The sequence below is a fragment of the Canis aureus genome, chromosome 8 (genome assembly GCF_053574225.1).
Source record: "Canis aureus isolate CA01 chromosome 8, VMU_Caureus_v.1.0, whole genome shotgun sequence".
Lineage (NCBI taxonomy): Eukaryota > Metazoa > Chordata > Mammalia > Carnivora > Canidae > Canis > Canis aureus.
The window spans coordinates 56,845,299-56,864,676 of NC_135618.1; the positions used below are offsets into that span (position 1 = coordinate 56,845,299).

The 19,378-nt window shown below is 43.9% G+C and overlaps 1 protein-coding gene across 2 annotated transcripts; it reads right to left on the reverse strand.

The window, feature by feature from the left end:
• Positions 1-107: 107 nt before the first annotated feature.
• ZKSCAN2 (zinc finger with KRAB and SCAN domains 2) lies at positions 108-19,336 on the reverse strand. 2 transcript variants are annotated; one of them, XM_077907083.1, is made up of 7 exons: positions 18,443-19,336; positions 16,858-17,041; positions 14,140-14,231; positions 13,683-13,809; positions 9,736-10,422; positions 6,942-7,433; positions 108-4,706 (listed from the first exon to the last, which is right to left on the reverse strand). In XM_077907083.1, the coding sequence occupies exons 1-7, from the start codon at positions 18,845-18,847 to the stop codon at positions 3,784-3,786; spliced, it is 2,910 nt and encodes a 969-aa protein (XP_077763209.1). In that variant the 5' UTR covers positions 18,848-19,336; the 3' UTR covers positions 108-3,783. The 2 variants fall into 2 exon arrangements, with proteins under 2 accessions (XP_077763209.1, XP_077763210.1); XM_077907084.1 differs by lacking the exon at positions 18,443-19,336 and adding an exon at positions 17,724-17,893.
• Positions 19,337-19,378: the final 42 nt, after the last annotated feature.

A 19,378-nucleotide genomic window follows, 5' to 3' on the forward strand; every position in this document is an offset into this window, starting at 1 on the left:
AGGCTCTTTAAGAGAGCTACTGGGATATGCTTTTATGACCTTTTGGATCAGTAGTCTTTTCCCTTAACAGAACACCTCCTTCAAATTATGGCAAACACCAACAGGAGTCACTTATTTTAGACATTTATTTCACATACAAGTTTTCAAGAAGACATCTAAGTGAATGTGAATACAAAACAATGAAGAGACATACACTGATACCTGGAATGCACTCAGAGGCTAAAGCCAACAGCTGTGCAAGCTGCTCACACATGCCTTGCATTTGGGGCTGCCCCAGCTCCTTCACAGCTGAGTCTCGTGCATTGCTGAGCAGGAGACCTCACATACAGGCTTTCTTCACTGCAGCTACCTGCCATCGGCTACCAAGGAGCTTTACAAGTCGCCTTCTGGTGAACATGAAGGAGGAGTCTTTCTCCTCACTGCGCAAGCTCCTGGGCTGCTCACAGCCTCCTTCTTCCTAAAGTATGAAGTGTAGCCTGGGATGCGGCCTGCAGCGGTGGGCCAGGAGGGCTACCTGGTCTTATGACCTCTTCCTCACCTATACCACACCCTGCTGTCTCACTAAATATTAGAGCCAGAGCAGTCTTGGCAATCAAGTTCCATGTCTCTTCAGCTAAGGAACACTGGCCCAGAGAGGCTGAGGTTTGTCAAACAACACTCGGTTAAGCGATAGTGACAAGACTAAAACGTGTCCCTTTTGGCTTCTGGTCTAATGCTTGCTTCCCCAGGGCAGGCTGCCCTGAACAGCTTAAGCATATGTGTGAAGTTTCCATTTTAAAGATTTATAAACAAGGTAGGTTGTATGTGTAATAAAATCACTGGTAGGAACTGGAGGTATTTGTGGGGGTAACAAAGCAAGTGTAGGCAGGGAATACAAGCCAGTTTCCAAAGTGCCTTGGATAAGATGTCAGAGAATAAAATGTCCATTTGTTCATACGACTTTAAAAAAATAGGAATTGGGGTAATCTTCAAAGAAATGAAATAGGCTTAAACAAATATAGGTTTTAGGTAGTTGGTTGAGGTGGCTTGTATGTTTTGTTGAGCTTTCCAGCAGCCAGAACAAAGAGAGAAAAGCAGTAAGTTATAAAAATCACAGTGTTTGTAATTTTTTTTTTCCTGCTTAGGATCAGAGCTTTCCCTGGTACCAAGACCCAGAAAAAAATCTTTTCCTATGGATCTTCATAAAGGCAATGTTATGTGATATAAAAGACATACACTATTCATTTTGACTTTCATGCTCCAGTTGAAAAAAGACAAAATGTAAGTTGTCTTGGTCTAAGATGATAAGTAGGATCTTCTATTTCTTCAGCAGAGACAGAGTTCATGAAGGCAATTTAACCCACGTCCAAAAGCCGATTTACCACTAGGACTATAGGCAGGGAACTTGGGTTGCACCTTTGTGTGACCCCAGACATGTGAAACTCACACAGACTTGGTCTGTTCCACTGGAGATGGAATCGGTCCTGCACCTTTTCTGCCACTGGGGACGTCTGAGAGGCAGAGGTATACAATTTTAGGCAATTCAGAAAAATTCTTTTGCAAGCGATGGTGATTTTCTCATGCTTGAGTCATTGGTCTTTTGCAAGTGACATGAAGGTGAATGGCATTAATTACCTTTTGCTGGAATGCCTCCTCTGTCATATTGCAAGTTCCTTGAGTAGGGGCACCATGTCCTTTTCTATTTTCGCTTCCTCTCATAGAGCCTGGAACATGGCCTTACACATAACAGTACTTAATAAATACTTACGCATAAATCATCTACTTTCCTGAATCATGCTTTGATATAAGTATCAATCCTGTGTATGTATTATTAAGTGGAGATTTATTTCTATTCATGTGCATCTTCTCTAGAGCTGGAATTCCGGAACATCTACACAAAGCACACGCCCACGGGCACCGCACGCATCTCACTGTGCTAGGCACACTAATGACATGACACTGCACTTACCATTAGAAGTCTATAATTCAGACCACACGCAGGAAACCAACCTACCGAGGTATGAACAATTGTAACATCTCCAACAAATGTAAATCAGAAACATGTATCAATGTGTACCTGAGTCACCTGCCATCCAGCAGGCCACATCCTATTCTGGCACCATGAAATGGATTTCTTTCTACGCTGCCTACCCCACTTGGTACAATGTTGAATAGGCTTTGAAAGGTTCAAACATACTCAAAGGAAAAATATTATCTCCAGAGGTCTTCAAATAAGAGAACATCTGACAAAGCAGAGAAGAGATAAGATCAAAAGAAGCTATGCACAGCTCTGACTGTGGCTGTCTTTCCACCAAACTTAGGACCTGTTTCCCAAATCAAACCCTCCCTCCCCCCACCCCCAGGGTTACCTATGTACTAAGGGTATAAATGTCACTGGCCTCATCCTGGAGCAACCACCTTTGGAAGTTCAGATTTCTTGGTTTCATCTGTAACTTCCAGAAATGAATCAACTACTTCCCTGTCTCTCCCCTCGCCATTTTCGCTCTTCCTTCAAGACCTATTGGGCTAGTGCTAAGGAATTATCAAAGAGATTTTTTAAATAGGAAAACGACAATGGTGTTGTAGATTGGAGGTTTCTGTAAATCCTTCCATGTTTACTCAGTAAGCTATAGAGTTATATAAATTACTCAGGGCTCTACAATTGGGTTGATGATTCTAAGAACAGGGAGTAGAAGACTCAGAAAAGGATAGTGTATTTAACAAATAGCCCTGGAGGTCACAGTCTGAATGAGGTGGCTATCTGATCTAGAGCAGGCCTAAGGAGTCTGACTGGTCTTAGAAACAGTGACAGTTTTCAGTTTCTACTGTACTTTTCCCCTATCCCCTTAAAGTTTGAGAAAACTATCATTAATATAATATTACTAAAGTATTGGGGCTGGGGGGCATGAAATATGCCAACATGCCAGTCATGTTCTAGGTAAGAACCAGAGCAGTTGTAGAGTAGAATGTGTCTGAGTGAAGATTCTACTTTAATGAGACCCACCATGGACATGCATCCTCTTTACTCTGGAGAGGGCCTGGTGGTTCAGGAGAGTCAGATGAGAGCATCCAGAACACCCTGGAGGTTAAGTGTAGGACTTACAAGAAATGGTAAGAGGAACTGGATCAGAGGATGAGAAGCAGCAGCCCAGGGGGTTTTGGTCTTCAGGTCTGGAGAAGGTTAGCATGGTGGGTGAGCAGGTGCTTCTCTTCTCTGTGGAGGCCGAGGTGTTAGTTACATGGTTTCATTGACAATACAGGGACTCCACCCTAGCAGTGTGGATCACCTCGACCAAAAGGGTATATAGTGCAACAGACTTCCGAAGGAAGCGCTACAATCTCAATGTCCCTTTTGTCTTCAAAACTAAGATGTGGTGTCAATCTGATCAGACTCCTGAAAGTTCTACCCGAACAAGAGATCTGTGATCAGGTTGGGTCCAGGATCCTATGTGGTGGGCAACAGGAAACTTTCAGCATGTTGGGTCTGCTTGAAAACAACTCTCCTCCATGTGGAGTCACCTTGAATGGTGCTGAACTTGGCAATCCCACAGCAGAGGTCTTGACATCCTGAAGGGACTGTCATTCTGAACCCACACAGGACATCTTCTCCACTTTGCTAAGGGAGAAGTTGAGAGGAACGGACTGGTCAAGTTAGAGGCAGAGGTGAGAACATGAGGTGGACCCATAGTTTATTCTCAAGCTCATCTTGGGAATTACACTTCATAGCTAAGAAAAGATTGCTTCTAACGGTGAGGCTGGGGTAAAATGGCTAATGGGGGCACGTAGGAGGAGAAGAGGTCAACGTCAAAAAGTTTTCCTGAATTCATCAGTCTTTCCCTTAGGTGGGTTCTCTGGGGAACATGAGGACGGTGGGTGCGGCAGAAGCTTTTCCCTTGAATGAACCTCCCGATGTTTGGTGAGGACAGAACTCTTACTGAAACGTTTGCCACACTGGGCACAGCCGTAGGGCTTCTCTCCAGTGTGGATCCTCCGATGCTCTCGAAATCGTGTGCAGTTATTGAAACTTTTTTCACAATCCACACATTTGTAGGGGTTCTCGCCAGTGTGAACCCTGCGGTGGGCGCTGAAATGGGAGCTGTTGGTAAAGCTCTTCCCGCACTCCCCACACTGATAGGGCTTCTCTCCAGTGTGGGTTCTCTGATGTATGATAAGACTCGAGCTCTGACTAAAGCATTTTCCACATTCTCCACACCTGTAGGGCTTCTCCCCTGTGTGGATTCTCTGGTGGGCACCAAAGTTGGAGGAGTCATTAAAGCTTTTCCCACAGTCAAGACATTTAAAGGGTTTTTCTCCAGTGTGGATTCTTTGATGTCTGATTAGGCTTCTGCTTCTACCAAAGCACTTTCCGCAGACACTGCATTTATAAGGATTTTCCTTCTGGTGGGTCATTCGGCACATAAGACGAGCATTCCTTCCAAAGCTTTCTCCATATTTGAGAAGTCGGTAGGGTCTCTTCCCCATGAAAGGCCTCGTATGAACTACAGCTTTCCCTAAATCTCTAGGCTGAGACATCAGCTTCCCCTGTCTGATTCCTTGAAGGTTTTCCCATTGTCTTCCTGAGATGTATTCCCTTTTGCAGTATTTACCTGGATCAGCATTCTGGGAAATGACCCTTTTAGACTTTTCTATTAATGCCCTATGCTGCTCCATGTCCTTATATATTACCTGTGTTGTGTCCTCCTTGAAACTACCTCCAATTTCGAAATCTGAAAAAAAAAAAAAAAAAAAAAAGTGATTGTAATTTCAGACCAGTCCTGTATTAACATATAGAGCATGGCCTATGGGGCTTTGTTAGGATCCCTGCATACTTCTCTGGCCTCTTGGGTCCTATTACCCTTCTCTGATTCATTATGCCTTATTTTTATTCAGTTCCACGAGCAGTCAGTAACACCTAGTACGAAGTAGGCCTTCTGAAATGTTTCTGAATTGAAATCCAAGTTGTTATTCTCCACCCATATCCTGAGTTAACAGGGGACCAACTTAGCATTCTCCTTGAGGTTCTACTCTCGTCCATCCTGCTTTCAAAATTTCACATCTGTGCTAAAACACACTGCGCTGGTGTTCAGAGCAGATTCCAGTGATCCGGTTTCAGTTCCTCAATGGACTTCCAAGTTCACTGATATCTAATCATACCCTACCCAAGGCTATTTCTTCCTTCTCTTCAAATGTTCTTGTCACTGTTTTTTTCCAGCTGTCTCACACATAGACCACACAAATTCAAATCTTAATTCTCATCATTCCTCAAACTGGAATTCCCTCCCTTTCACCCTGTTGTCTATGTCCCACGTTCACTGCAAGGTGCATCTTGCTGCCAGCTTTTCCAGGAGGTCTTCTGGACACACAGTATGATGTGGTGAAAAGACACAGGCTTTGGAATCATACTGCTCTGGTTCTGATTCCATCTTGATTCCTTATTAACTGTGTGGCTTTGAACTTTTTTATTATGGAAAATTCAAACACACAGAAAAGTAGAGACTATAGTATGTAAAATGAATTTCCATGAGCCACTCACCCAGCTTTAATGATGATCTACTCATGGCCAATCTAGTTTCCCTTCTATTCCCACCTGCTTTCTGCTCCCTCTACCCAGATTGTTTTGAATCAAATTCCAGAGACTGTATTATTTCACCCAGGTTTGTTTGATCCCCAAACCTCTGTTCTTCAGCATTCTACTATGCTGCCTTGTTTCTACTTGCCAGTTTGAACATCCCTGTCCTTGCAGACATTGAGCTGAGATTGCTTATATCTCTCTGTCCCAAGTTGAGGGGGGGGGGCTGTGGGATGGGTCGGGGAGAGGAAGGCAGCCATCAATCAGTCCATTAAGTTAAGTGAAAGCCCTAACAATGTCATCTTTCATTTAGCAGTTCTTTTGAAGTGTTCTCATTGGGTCCAACATTGTCCTGGGGTTTGGAGGAAGTCACAGCCTCGTGGTTGGCTAGACAGAGTATGACGATTTAGCAACAGGTCTGCAGCTCGATTTAAAAAATGAGACTCACAAGGGATGGTACTAAAGGACTTTGTTTCCAGTAACCAAACCCTGGGTTATATAAGAATTAACGATTTCAGCCTTCAAATTATAATTTCCTGTATAGACGTTAGCAGAAAGCACATGGATGCCCCCTCTCTAGCCTTTGTTTTGAATGAGCAGAGTATGCTGGAAAGAAAGGACAGAAAGATAGGATGGCTGTGGAATCTTAACACAAGCCTGATGAGGAAACCTGGATTGGGGTGGTCTGTTACAAAAGTCTTGGCAAGAAGCAGAGAAAGGTTGAGACTTTCCTACCACAGCTGGTAGCTGTGTTAACTAAAGAGGGGATCTGTCCAGATGTTCTACAACAGGCGGAAAGACAGTATCTGCTTGGATGTAAATCATGAGAGAGAAAGCACCAAAAATGGTCTCTGAAGTTTTAGGTCAGGATGTGGGAGGACACAGGGAAGAGCTAAGATGCAGAAAGGAAGACAGTGATTTTAGTCTTGAAAGTTTGAAGTCTGGGACTGATGCCCACGAGGGCGCCAGCAGTCTGTGGGAAACATGCCGGTGGGGCGGGGAACCAGAGTCAAGTCTCTCTCTAATCTTGCCTCTGCCTGACCTTTTTCTCAGGCATGTCACAAAGGACTGAGACTTTTGTGTTCTGAGCCTATGGACACACCTCTTTCTCTGACTTTTTTTGCAAGTTCTTCTTCCCCATAGTATTTTCAGGTGACATGAAACACTGACCCAAATAGACAAAAACCAAGGCTGAGATCCCAAAGCCTGAATCACTAGAATTCTTTGAATAGAAGCACCAGGAGAAAGACACTTTGTTTTGTTCATTGCTAGGTCCCCCGTTTCTCACACAGCACAGGATCCTCAATGTCTGCTTAATGAATAAATACTCATAAGCTATACGCTCAGTTACTGATTTTGCAGTAAATCATACTTCCCCCTTGATGGTCCTTACCACTTGGGCTTGGCAGTAGACCTGGAGGCCCCTGGAATGCTGACTCTTGTACAATTTCCTCCTCACTCATTCTCTCGCTGCCAGAATCTTCAGCCATCGCCTCCTGTGAGGCCTCCTCCGGTTCCCAGCCTATTGGTTCCTGGGGTTCAATCTCAATATCCTCTCCCTCTTGCCCTGAGGGTGATGGGACTTCTTCTGGGGTGTTGGTGGAAGGAGCAGAGGCCCGAGAGTTTATCAGGGCATCCATCTCCTTGTAGAACGCGCAGGACTCTAGCACGTGACCATTTTTGACTTTGCGGTAGCTCTTCTGGAGGCTTTTGAACTTGGTCCGGCACTGTTCCGGTGTCCGGAGAAAGCCACACTCACGCAGTTGCTCAGCCACAGCCCCATACAACTTGCTCTTCCGATGACAAGCCTGGAGAGCTTCGTAAAACCGAGTCTCACGGAGGATGTCAAGAAAAGTCTTGGTTTCTTCATACCCCCAGTGTACACCTGCCATGGAAGGATAAAATTCAAAGATATAAGAAAAAGAGTCTGCAGCCTCTAAACATAAGGGGTAAAAGAAAACCCATTCATAGTGGCAACAGGAACTATGATATGCTGGGGGAGAAGATATGCAAAAAATGAGAGAAAAAAATCTGTAATTTACTGAAAGTCATCAAGGAACTAGAAGACACAGAGAGGCGCTATGTTTCTGAATAGTAAAGACTCAAGTTGTACAGGTATCAATTATCAGATGAATCTATGAAGTCAAAATCCCAATAGGATTTTTATTTATTTTATTTTTTATTTTATTTTATTTTTTTTCCCAATAGGATTTTTAAATTGAAATTGTTAAACTGGTCTCAAAGTTTATTTGGTAGAGTAAGAATGTAGTCCCTCAGATCTGCCATTGCTATGGCGATTAACTAAGGGTACAACTATCTTTTCCAATGGTTAAAACTAACAGAGGAGGACACTTGTTAAGTCAGTTTTCCTTGAAGAGGAGAACTAATCCAGAGTCATTTTTGATGTCACTGAGTCCTCTACTGTGAGAGATGAAATGACTCACAAGAATGAGCAGATGTTCTGCTTCTATGGGAGAATCAAACTTCTCAGGACATGTCTGAATACAGTTTGTTAAACTATGGTTTTTGTGTGTTTTGCGAGTATGAAGAAATCACTTCTATCCTCAGTCTTGCCTGGTGATCTCCTCCAGGATAGCACTGCATTCCCATGTTTGGGTCTGCCCTTGTGTCTACGGATTTCCAGATTGGGGAGCACCTGTACAAGTATGATGCATCTTCCCCGTGTTTTTCTGAGCTCTTTTGAATGTAGTCATGAGTGTACCCCCAACTCTCCTAGCCTGATTTTTCCACTCTAAGAACTTACCATCTTCTTTTAAAAAGAATTTATTTATTTATGTAATTGAGAGAGAGCATAAGCATGAGCAGGGGAAGGGGTAGGCAGAGGTAGAGGGAGAAGCAGACTCCTTACTGAGCAGGGAGCAGGATGCAGGGTTCAATCCCAGGATCCTGAGATCATGACTTGAGCCTAAAACAGACGCCTAACTGATTGAGCCACCCAGGCATCTTTTTCATAAGGCAGAGTGGAGAAACTTTCCTAATAATAGTGACACCCAGCTATGTCTCATTGCATTTAACCAGAATAAAGTCTCTCTCTTATTTTGCCTCTGCCTCTCTTTTTTTTATCATGCACATCATGAAAAACGGAGATATCTGTGTTTAACATCTGCAGAATGCCTTCCTCCATTTTTACCTACCACCTCATTTAACACTAAGGATCCTGGAATCCTGGGTCATGTTTTATTGATGAGAAAATTGAAGCTCAAAGTACTTATACAGTGTGTCTACTGTCACCCAATCATTAACTACCGGGTTAGTTCTGCATGTCCCCAGTTTCAACACCAGCTTTTGTTTACATGGTATATAGTATATCTTCTCTACCTTCTAATTTCAAGGTCTCTGCGTCTTACACTTCACATGCATCTCCTGTAAGGAGTATTTTTTTTTAAATGACTGACAATCTTAGTCTCTTAAGTTTGTAATTAATGATGTATTTGGATTTATGTCTACTATCTTCCTGTGTTTTCCATTGGAATAATCTACTCTGTGTTCCTTTTTCTCTCCTTTCTTGTCTTCTTCTACAATTACAGTTTTTTTACTCTAGTTAGTTATATGTTCTTCAACTGGTTACCCTAGAGTGTATAAAAAGGTATCTTCGACTTACTAGAACCCAACACAACTGACTTATTATATATAACTTAACACAACTTATTATAATTCAATACAACTGGTTGCTTTATACCAGTCCTCAGATGTGGGCTCCCCAGTCCTTTGACTCTATCATCTTTCTTTTCTCAAATATTTATTTATTTATTATTTATGATAGACATAGAGAGAGAGAGGCAGAGACACAGGAGGAGTGAGAAGCAGGCTCCATGCTAGGAGCCTGACGCGGGACTCAATCCCGGGACCCGATCCCGGGACCCCAGGATCGCACCCCGGGCCAAAGGCAGGCGCCAAACCACTGAGCCACCCAGGGATCCCCTCTATCATCTTTCTATAGGCTCCAAATACTCAAATCCATGCTGTGCTTTAGCCTGAGAAAGAACCTCCACGGCCATTACTCAGACTGTCCCAAGGCAGCAAAAAACACCAGAGAGTACGTTCAGTGATTAGTGGCAAGGTGCTCACGACAGCACTCTCCTGGTTTGGCTGCCTCCCATCTACTCTTTTTACCACAAGCCCCTATCATCCATTTTCATACCCAAAGGAAAGAGCACAATTCTTACCACTGAGGTTCTGAAACAAGACAGGGGCACCACGAATCTCAGACTTCCGGATAAATTCAATGCCTATTTCATCACCATCAGATTCTTCTGCGGCATCTTCCTCCTCCACCAAATTGATCTGTTCTTTAGCACTGATATCAACTCTCTTTAGTCTGGGGAGAGAGAGAATCTCCTTTGGCTTATCAGCAGATGAAGCATGGGCTGCGGGGTTCAACAGAGCGTCCATGTCCTCAAAGAAGGCACAGGGTTCCAACACGTGGCCATTTCTCACCTTCCGATAGCTCTTCTGGAGGCTTTTGAACTTGGTCCGACACTGTTCCGGTGTTCGGAGAAAGCCACACTCACGCAGCCACTCGGCTACAGCCCCATACACCTGGCTGTTTCGGGGACAAGCCTGTAGTGTCTCATAAAAGCGAGACTCCTTGAGAATGGCAAGGAAAGTCTTTGTTTCCTCATAACTCCAATGCACGCCTGCTATCTTCTCGTCTTCTAAACCCCAGTGCTGCTGCTCGCCCCATACTCTCCCCGCACTTCGTGCAGGGATCTGAGTGGCATGAACTGGCTTCTCCTTGATGTGGTTGCTTCGTAGAATAATATTCCTTTTGTTAGAAGAGTGTAGACCTAAAGTCCAGGGCTCTTTTCTTTGCTCCAACCGGGCAATCTTGCTAGATGCAGATGCAGTACTTCCTACAGGAAGAGAAACACATTCCATGGTAAACCCAGAGGTCAAAGCTGCACGCCCTAATCTGCTGCTGCAGTATGCCCTCCTGGACATGTTCACACCTATCCTTGAAAGGTCTTGTCCAATCCCCCTCACTTCTAGAGCCTTCCTCAGCCATGACAGTGCACAGCATAGTAATTCTTACTACTTATTGTATAGTTATAGTTTTCCTTATATCTCTCTTCTTTGGCACAATCACCTACTAGCTTATATTCCCATTTTACTTCTCACATATGTACCACTTCTTTCTCCAGCTAGCTGTTAAGGAAAAACCTTTAATGGTAAAAAACATATATTTTATTAACTTTGATTCCCTCTCAGTGTCTCACATTGTTTTGGGTTCAGTGTTTACTCCTAACTAGCATTTGGACAACACTTATAAAATTATAAAATTATAAAATCAAGTGTGCTTATATCTGCTCTCCACATACTTATAAAATTATAAAATTTTAAAATTATAAAATCAAGTGTGCTTATATCTGCTTTCCACATACTCCCACCCCAACACACACACACACACTCTGGGGCTAGGAGAGATAAGTCAAGAATTTTGGGATACATCTGGCAAGGTTAATAGGAAAGAGATGTAAGGACAGGGAAGCACATCAATAGTTTGTTGTCTTACAGCACTGTGGAGATCAACATGTCTTAATTGTGAACCCTGACCTCAGTAAACCCTGCTTTCCTTTTGGACCAGGGGAAAGTTTCTTAATCTCGGAGTTTCAGTTTCCTAGGGAATGCTGGCCTCTGTTCACAGAAATGCTGGGAATATTATATAAATAATTGTCTGATCCCAATGCCCAATAGGGATGTAATAAAATTTGGTTTCTTCTCTGGATACTACACACAGAAACTTCACAGAATTCTCGAGAGAAGGAGCATCACATCAAATCCTTTCTGAAGGAACCATGGGGATGGAGATTTGCTCTTTATTTTTATATGAGAGAGTTAAGCGTAGGGTTAATGAAAGCTCAAATATCTATAAGTACCAGGCAGGCAGTGCAAATGAGTGAAAAATATGGCAGTTCAGCACGAGCTCCTTGATTTGGGTCTGGCCAATTGCTGCTATGTGAGAAGGTGGGCCTGTGCTGATATTTGACTTTTGAAGAGATATAGAAAATCTGGATTTACAAACTAATATTAAATTAAAACTCTGTGCAAAGCCAAAATATGTGTATAGGCTAGAATCAGCCTATAAGCCATTCATTTACAATATATGATAAAAGACTGGGGCAGGTGTTTTTGGACTTGGGTCCTTCCACTGTAATCACAGTTGACTCTTAAAGTAGAGGTTAGGGGAACCAACCCCACAGTTGAAATCCATGTGTAACTTTTGACTCTCCCAAAACTTAACTAATAGCCTACTGCTGACCAGAAGCCTTGCTGATAACATAGTCGATTAACACGTGTTTTGTATATTATATATTTTACATACTGTAGTTCCTTAATAAAATAAGTTAGAGAAAAGAAAATATTATTAAGAAAATCCTAAGGAAGAGAAAACATATTCACAGTATTTATTGAAAAAAAAATCCATGTAGAAGTGAACCTGCGCAGTTCAAACCATCTTGTTTAAGGGTCACCTGTACGTATGAAGGTACTGGGCTAAATCTGAATTCTTGGAAGATGATCCCCATCCCACTAGTGGCACATTTTACTCAGGACTCTCATAAAGCATGCCATGTCTGGACAGCATGTGAGCTGAGGTTGCAGTAGGAAATACCTGCATGTGCAAACCCAGGCAGACAGCTGGGATGCCTACTGCTCTGGGAGGACTGCCTTGCTATCTCTGTGTCATCAGTGCCACCTTACTCTGGTCATTTCTTTCAGTTGCTTTAATTGCTTTCTAATTATAAGCAGTTGTTGGTATATCTTTATTCACTGAGTTTGGTATAGCCTGTTTATAATCTCTAAACTTTAGAAGCTACATGTAGTGTTGTCCAACAGAACTTTCTATGATGACAGTAATGTTCTATAATTGTGCTGACCCCAATAGCTATTAAATATTCTGGTGGTGGGCAGCCCCGGTGGCCCAGCAGTTTAGTGCTGCCTTCAGCCCAGGGTGTGATCCTGGAGACCCGGGATCGAGTTCCACACCCAGCTCCCTACATGGAGCCTGCTTCTCCCTCTGCCCCTCCACCCCTCTGTCATAAATAAAATCTTAAAAAAGAAAGAAAGAAGAAACATAACATTATAAAAAATAAATAAATATTCTGGTGGTGGCTATGGCCACTGAGGAACTTAATTTTTAACTATTTCATTTTAATTAATTCTATAAATTTAAATAACCCTATGTGGCTGGTGGCTACCCTATTAGCACACGTCTACAGCCTCTCTAGTATGGGCTAGTACACATTTTAGGCCTGTAATTTTATTAATAAGCAGTCTTTGATTTTTTGGTTATGTATGAACAAACTACTTATTATGCCTACTACTTTTTTTAAAAAAGATTTATTTATTTATTTACTTATGATAGACAGAGAGAGAGAGAGAGAGAGAGAGAGAGAGACACACAGGAGGAGGGAGAAGCAGGCTCCATGCCGGGAACCCGACGCGGGACTCGATCCCGGGACTCCAGGATCGCACCCTGGGCCAAAGGCAGGCGCCAAACCGCTGAGCCACCCAGGGATCCCCTATGCCTACTACTAACGCAGGTGACAATCCTTCAGACGTTTGCTTCTAAAGTGACACTTCAGTTGTTATGTGTGCCTGTAAATTTGTGCTATTTAAATAATTCACAACATACCGCCGAGGTTATTGTATTGATATTACTTTTTTCCTTCCATCTGTAAGATTTCCATCCATCCAACAATTATTTTCTGGCCACTCACCCATGGGTCCAGCTGTATGCAAAGTGTTGGGTTACTGCAGTTAAACAAGAACAAATCATAAAGAGACCTTGTGACTTTATAAAGCTTTTAGTCTAGTGAGTATGTATAAGCTTATATTTAAGTAGTAAGGATATGACAGTCGTATATAATACCTTACCAATGTTTTCATCCTTAAGTTAGAAGAATGTGTATCTATTTTGAACTGGAAGACAGGAAGGAGTGGGGAAGAGTACAGGGACAGTTGATTACTAGGTCTGGTGAGCTGGCCACAGAAATGACTAGATAACCCAAGGAGGTCCTTTAGGTGTTGACACTTTTAACTAATGTATAATCAATAGAAATAAAGATATCAAAAATCCCCAAATCTTTTATGTGAAAAGGGAAAGAATCCTTACCCAGGGAGACCATGTTCCCAACACTCTCTTTCCTAATATCCCGGTAGAGGTCTCTGTGAGCGGGAATCTGATGTACGCTCTTTTTGTAGGAAAAACCTCTCGCCATGTGGACATCTTTCACTGGTCCCTGTAACAACACTAACAGCAATGACTACCAAGATAACCACATGGGTTTTCAAAGGATGAATGATCATGGAGGAAACACAGAAAGGCCCCAGAGAAGAATTAAAATCAGGGAACCAAGTGTGTATGATGTGCCAAATGAAGCAGAAGATATTATAAAGAATCATAAGAGAGATGATCCAGCAAGGAGTCTCATTAATCAGAAGGCTGGGTCCAGTCTTCTCTGCAAAAGGAGTCAGGGGGGAACAGTGTAAAAGTCTGAGGACAGTGAAGGCACAGGAAATTCATGGGACCGAATACCCTAGGGAAGGCAGAGAGAAGATTTACCACGTACCTGAGACACAACAGGTTGTCGTGTGGTTGTTACTTCCTGATCCATGCTGTTCCATTCGTGAGCAGGGGCAGGAACCCAGGGAGAAGGCTGAGCTGCAAAAAGAGAAAGGAACAATCAAGGTTCTAGGCCCTTTAATTCATGCAGCTTCTCCTTTTAAGAAATGAACATATATTAAAAAAAAAGACAGCAAATATAAATTGGTCATTTCATTAATGAGTTCAGAACAATATTCGAAACCATGGTACCCTGAAGCCAGGCTCACAAATGTGAGTGATCTCAGGGAGTTAGCAGACAAAGTGCCTTGTGAAAGGGCCCAGGTGAGGAATGGGGGAACTGGACAGCACACACACCACTGAAAGGACATACAGCTGATGCCCACTTCCAGTTAATGCTTCAGTGGGCAGCAGTGGGCCTGGGATACTGAGAGCTTCTAATTTTTTTCAGGAGAAGCCAGAAATCTGGACTTTTGTATAAAATCTCAAAAATTTTTAAACTTGAGAACTGAAAACGAACAAATAAAATCCCCAAACCAAAAACTCCTTGTAGGTGAAACACAACAAGTCTGACGTGGCATGTGAGTTACCAGTTTGCAATCTCTAGCATAAGTTAAGCAATGCTTTCATATGATAAAGAAGTTAGCATACATACATACATAGATACATGGTCTGGGACGTGACAGGCAAATACACAGTACACTCCCTCAAAAACCAGGAGGAACATATATAAACATACACAAAGCAACTCTGGAACTCACTGTCTAGGGAAAACTTGCAGAATGAATATTACTGTGATCAAGAACTCAAAAGCTTGGGGCACCTGGGTGGCTCAGTGGTTGAGCATTTGCCTTGGGCTCAGGTCATGATTCCTGGGTCCTGGGATTGAGTCCTGCATTGGGCTCTCTGCAGGGAGCATGCTTCTCCTATGTCTCTGCCTCTCTCTCTGTGTCTCTCGTGAATAAATAAAATCTTAAAAAAAAAAAAAAAAAAGAACTCAAAATATTGCTCCACTACTTTCCAAAGAAGCAAACTGAATCATTTCCTTGGAAACATAATACAGATATCCCCTGCTTCTTGAAAGTTCATGTGATGCCACTTTGTTTTTTTGCAAAAGACATTGATATCAGTACCTATTTTTGCTAACTGAAAGAAATCCAAAAAAGGATTTTCATTTTTACAAAAAAAAAAAAAAAATGGTGAAAAGCAAAGATACTGTTCAGTGTGTGTTTCTCAGCGAGCTATTATTTTCTATTTTTTTTATTTTTTAATTTTTGTTTATTTATGATAGTCACAGAGAGAGAGAGAGAGAGAGAGAGAGGGGCAGAGACACAGGCAGAGGGATAAGCAGGCTCCATGCACCGGGAGCCCGACGTGGGATTCGATCCCGGGTCTCCAGGATCGCGCCCTGGGCCAAAGGCAGGCGCTAAACCGCTGCGCCACCCAGGGATCCCTCAGCGAGCTATTAGAGGCAGTGTGCATTCAAGTGGGGAGAGTGGCACGGGCACAGTGGCACCCTCCTGGTAAGTACATACTTTTCCACTTCGTGAGTTCCTTATCACCCTGGGGTGGCAAAATCCAAATACACTATAAATTTACTGGACTAAGCTTATCGGCTAAAGTAACAGAGCATGTGATCTATGTGAACCTCGAAATTCAGAAAACATTAATATTTGCAATGAATTCTATCACAACATGAATTTCAGGAAAGATAAGGAGTTTGGGTACATAGCAGTGAATCTTGCTACCTGGTGAGGGGTTGTATAAAATCTGTGTGAGATTTGGAGTTTAGAAATAATTGTGCCATTACTGGAGAAAGGGAACTAACATTTACTGACCACCAAATGTACTGATTGGTCCATTTATGCTGCCTCCTTCAATCTACACTAACAGTCTTATTGCTTTCCTTTTACAATTGACAGAATGGAAAGTTTGAGAAGTTAGGTAACCTGACCAAGGCTGCACAGATAAAGGATGGCAGACCTAGGTTTTGTGTCTGGTTTGTCTGCCCCTAAAGCCTCATCGCTTAACCTCTGTGCATCAATGTTCCTTCCCATATCACTTGCCCTAGGTCGGACAGACAAGAGGGGCAGAGACAAGAAGGTATAAAACCCAAGCCTTCCACTGTAAGTTCAATGATCTTTCCATTCCTCTCAGCCTGACACCAGACTGCTGGAATGGAGAGATCACAGTGGACAGGGAAAGACAGGGTGTTCAATTTCCTCCTACTTGACTTATTAATGTCCAGGGCAGCTAGGGAGCCTGTGCTCCTTCCTCTATGAAATCTATTCTTTATTGTTCTCATACGCTACTTCTGTGACACCTTACTTGTGAGTCAATTTTTTAAAGTAAGTATCTTGTTTCCCTTTCCACACAGTCTTTAAAGTTGTTTATATAGTCAGCCAAGAACACATACACATATATCCACGGCAGGACAGAAAAATTCAAGCTGGTTACAGACTGGGAGATTCTTACATTTCACTGCAAGTCCTTGAGGCCAGTCTGGGCAAGCTCAGTTTTCCCCAGAGTCCATTTTTAAGATATGCCTTTTACTTATGCTGTGCATCTTCCCACCTCTTGAAGCTAAAGAAGTCTTTCTCCCCAAATATTCAATTTATTTTCAAAAAGGTATTGAGGGGATCCTATCTGAGTAAGTCACGGTGTTAGGGTTACAAAATACATCTGCCATGGTCTCTGCACTGGGCATGCTCTGAGTTCTTCTTACCATTCTTGGGTAAGGGCCGATGCTCTCTCTTTCGGTTCAGTTGCTCCTTGTGTCCTGAGTGGAGGCTTCCAGCTTCCTCCAGAGACACCACTCCAGTGGTCTCCACCTGCTCTGGCTGAAAGTCCGTTACCTCCCACGCTGCTCCCAGTGGGGCCTGCTTCTCTGAGTGCACAGGGCTGTTAACCTGGGAAATAAAAGCTAGTGCTGTAATGGAAAGAGGGAGGAAAACAGGGCCCAATGAGGGCCAAAGCCCCCCCCAGAAACATATCAGAGAAGGACAGAAGATGTGGGAAGGAATGAAAATTTCACTCCATTCCCGATGGAGTCCCCAAGGGCATTGGAGAAATAGTACCGTCCAGAAGTCTAGGTATAAGGAAACAAGACAGTGCTCTTTCTTAGTATACAGAGAAGGAAAAATCTATCAGGAGTAAAATACAGAGCCTCCTTATTATTAGAATAGATACTGAGGGACACCCAGGTGGCTCAGTGGCTGAGCGTCTACTGAGCATGATCCCTGGGTCCTGGGTTCAAGTTCTGCATCGGGATCCCCACAGGGAGCCTGCTTCTCCCTCTGCCTATGTCTCTCATGAATGAATACATAAAATCTTTTTAAAAAAAATAGACGTTGAGTGCTTACATCTATTAAGGTTCACAGATTAGTAAGATACATTCACTACTGAACTGAAAACGTAAAATTAATCTCCACATGTCGCGTCTATCCCTGACCAACACAGCAGCCTGCTGACAGTCAGGTCTTTATATGAATGCAAATCCCGTGCAAGGTGAAACTGCAAATCTTGCAGGATTTTATGAGGTTAATGAAAGGGCTGTTGAAAACAACCAGAAGACCATGAAATGCCACTGACAAATGAGGAGCCGGTGGTTAAACCAGAGAAGAGTGACAAGGATGATGGCATCCAGGGCACTTCAGAAGACACACATTGGAATATTAAAGGACTAGAGAGGGCCCTGGGATAACCGATGAAGTTCTGTGGTTCTTTCCTCGAGTAAACGGCCCTCTTTAGGATCAGGCTGCAAAAGTCCAACCCTGAAAAACATAATGTGTTGTTCTCTCACATAAATTCTGAGAAACACTCCAGAGACTTAAGTATTGTGATGCATAATGTCTAGCTTCATTTGCAAAATAATATTTCAAGCAAGGGTTCTTTTTTTTTAAATCTTTCTATTTAATATGAAATTTGGACCCTCTTTTAAGTAGATTCACTTTAAAGGTCTCTCATTAGTACCACTTCTCCCTCCATAGCAAGCCCCATCTGCAAGGTATCCCTGCCCCGCCCCCCCGCCCCCCCTTACCTGTCCTTTTCTTTTTCTTTTTTCTTTTTTTCTTTCTTTCCTTCTTTCAATCTTTTTTTTTAATTGGAGTTCGATTTGCCACCATATAGCATCACACCCAGTGCTCATCCTGCCAAGTGCCCCCCTCAGTGCCCATCACCCAGTCACCCCAACCCCCCTGCCCACCTCCCCTTCCTTGTTCGCTTCCCAGAGTTAGGAGTCTCTCATGCGTCCCCTTCTTTCTAAATACAACAATCTGGAAAAAGAAAAAAAAAAAAAAGTCCTCTCTCACCTGCTGTCTTAGCCTTCCAGCCTCTTTCTCCAAATGTATCACCAGGGCCACCGCCTCCTCTCCACTCTCGGGACACTGCTTCTGCGCCCACGCCTGAATCTTCTTCGGTAAAATGGTGAGAAACTGTTCGATCACCAGCAGCTCAAGGATCTGCTCCTTGGAACGCACTTCGGGCTTCAGCCACCGGCAGCAAAGTTCCCAGAGTTTACTGAAAGCTTCATGGGGTCCAGCCACATCCTCGTAACAGAACTGCCTGAAGCATCTGCGGAAGGTCTCGGACTCGGAGCCCTCCGATGCTTCCAGAGAGGGCTCCACCGCCCACTCGGGCTCCTTCTCCACCTTCATTATTAAGCATCCCTCCACCTCCAGGGGGACGTCGATCTGAGGGTCCAGGGATGCAGCCATGCTCCAACCCGCGGCTGGGGGGTGGGGAGGTCAGCCTCGCGCCTAGCTCAGAGCAGAGCCAAATAAACCTAAACCTCCCGGAGCTCGCTGCTTACTGACGTTGGAAGCGTGGCTGGGAGGGCAGGGAAGTGCAGAACGGCAGCGTCAGCCGGAGCCGGGCACTCGGGGCTCGTTCATCATCAGATCTATCCCGGGCGCTGGAAGAGGAGGACGTGCACCCTGAGGTCCCAGACCCGGCGTCTTCTCCGAACCAGGTGTGCTGTTCCGGGGTGCATCTCTTTTAGTGCAACGTCCGCAAGACCGAGGCCAGGGGACCGGGAGAGATTTCAAGGGGACTGAAAAGAAGCGGTGGGCGGGGGCTGGACAGCCGGGCCGGGAGGGGGCTGGGCTCCGGGGAGGCGAGGCCCCGGGTGGGTGGGGCCGGACGTGCAGGCCCCGCCCGGGCTGCGGGGTGCGGGGTGCAGGCTGCGGGCTGCGGGGTGCGAGGCTCGGCCCCGGCGGCGCGTCCAGGCCGCTGCGGGTGGCCGGTCG

Coding starts and splice junctions, on each gene's coding strand:
- ZKSCAN2 (XM_077907083.1), bottom strand. CDS start 18,847: ATGGCTGCATCCCTGGACCCTCAGATCGACGTCCCCCTGGAGGTGGAG. Junction 17,042..18,442: donor CTGGAAGGCTAAGACAGCAG/GTGAGAGAGGAC, acceptor TTTATTTCCCAG/GTTAACAGCCCTGTGCACTC. Junction 14,232..16,857: donor TCGGCCCTTACCCAAGAATG/GTAAGAAGAACT, acceptor CTCTTTTTGCAG/CTCAGCCTTCTCCCTGGGTT.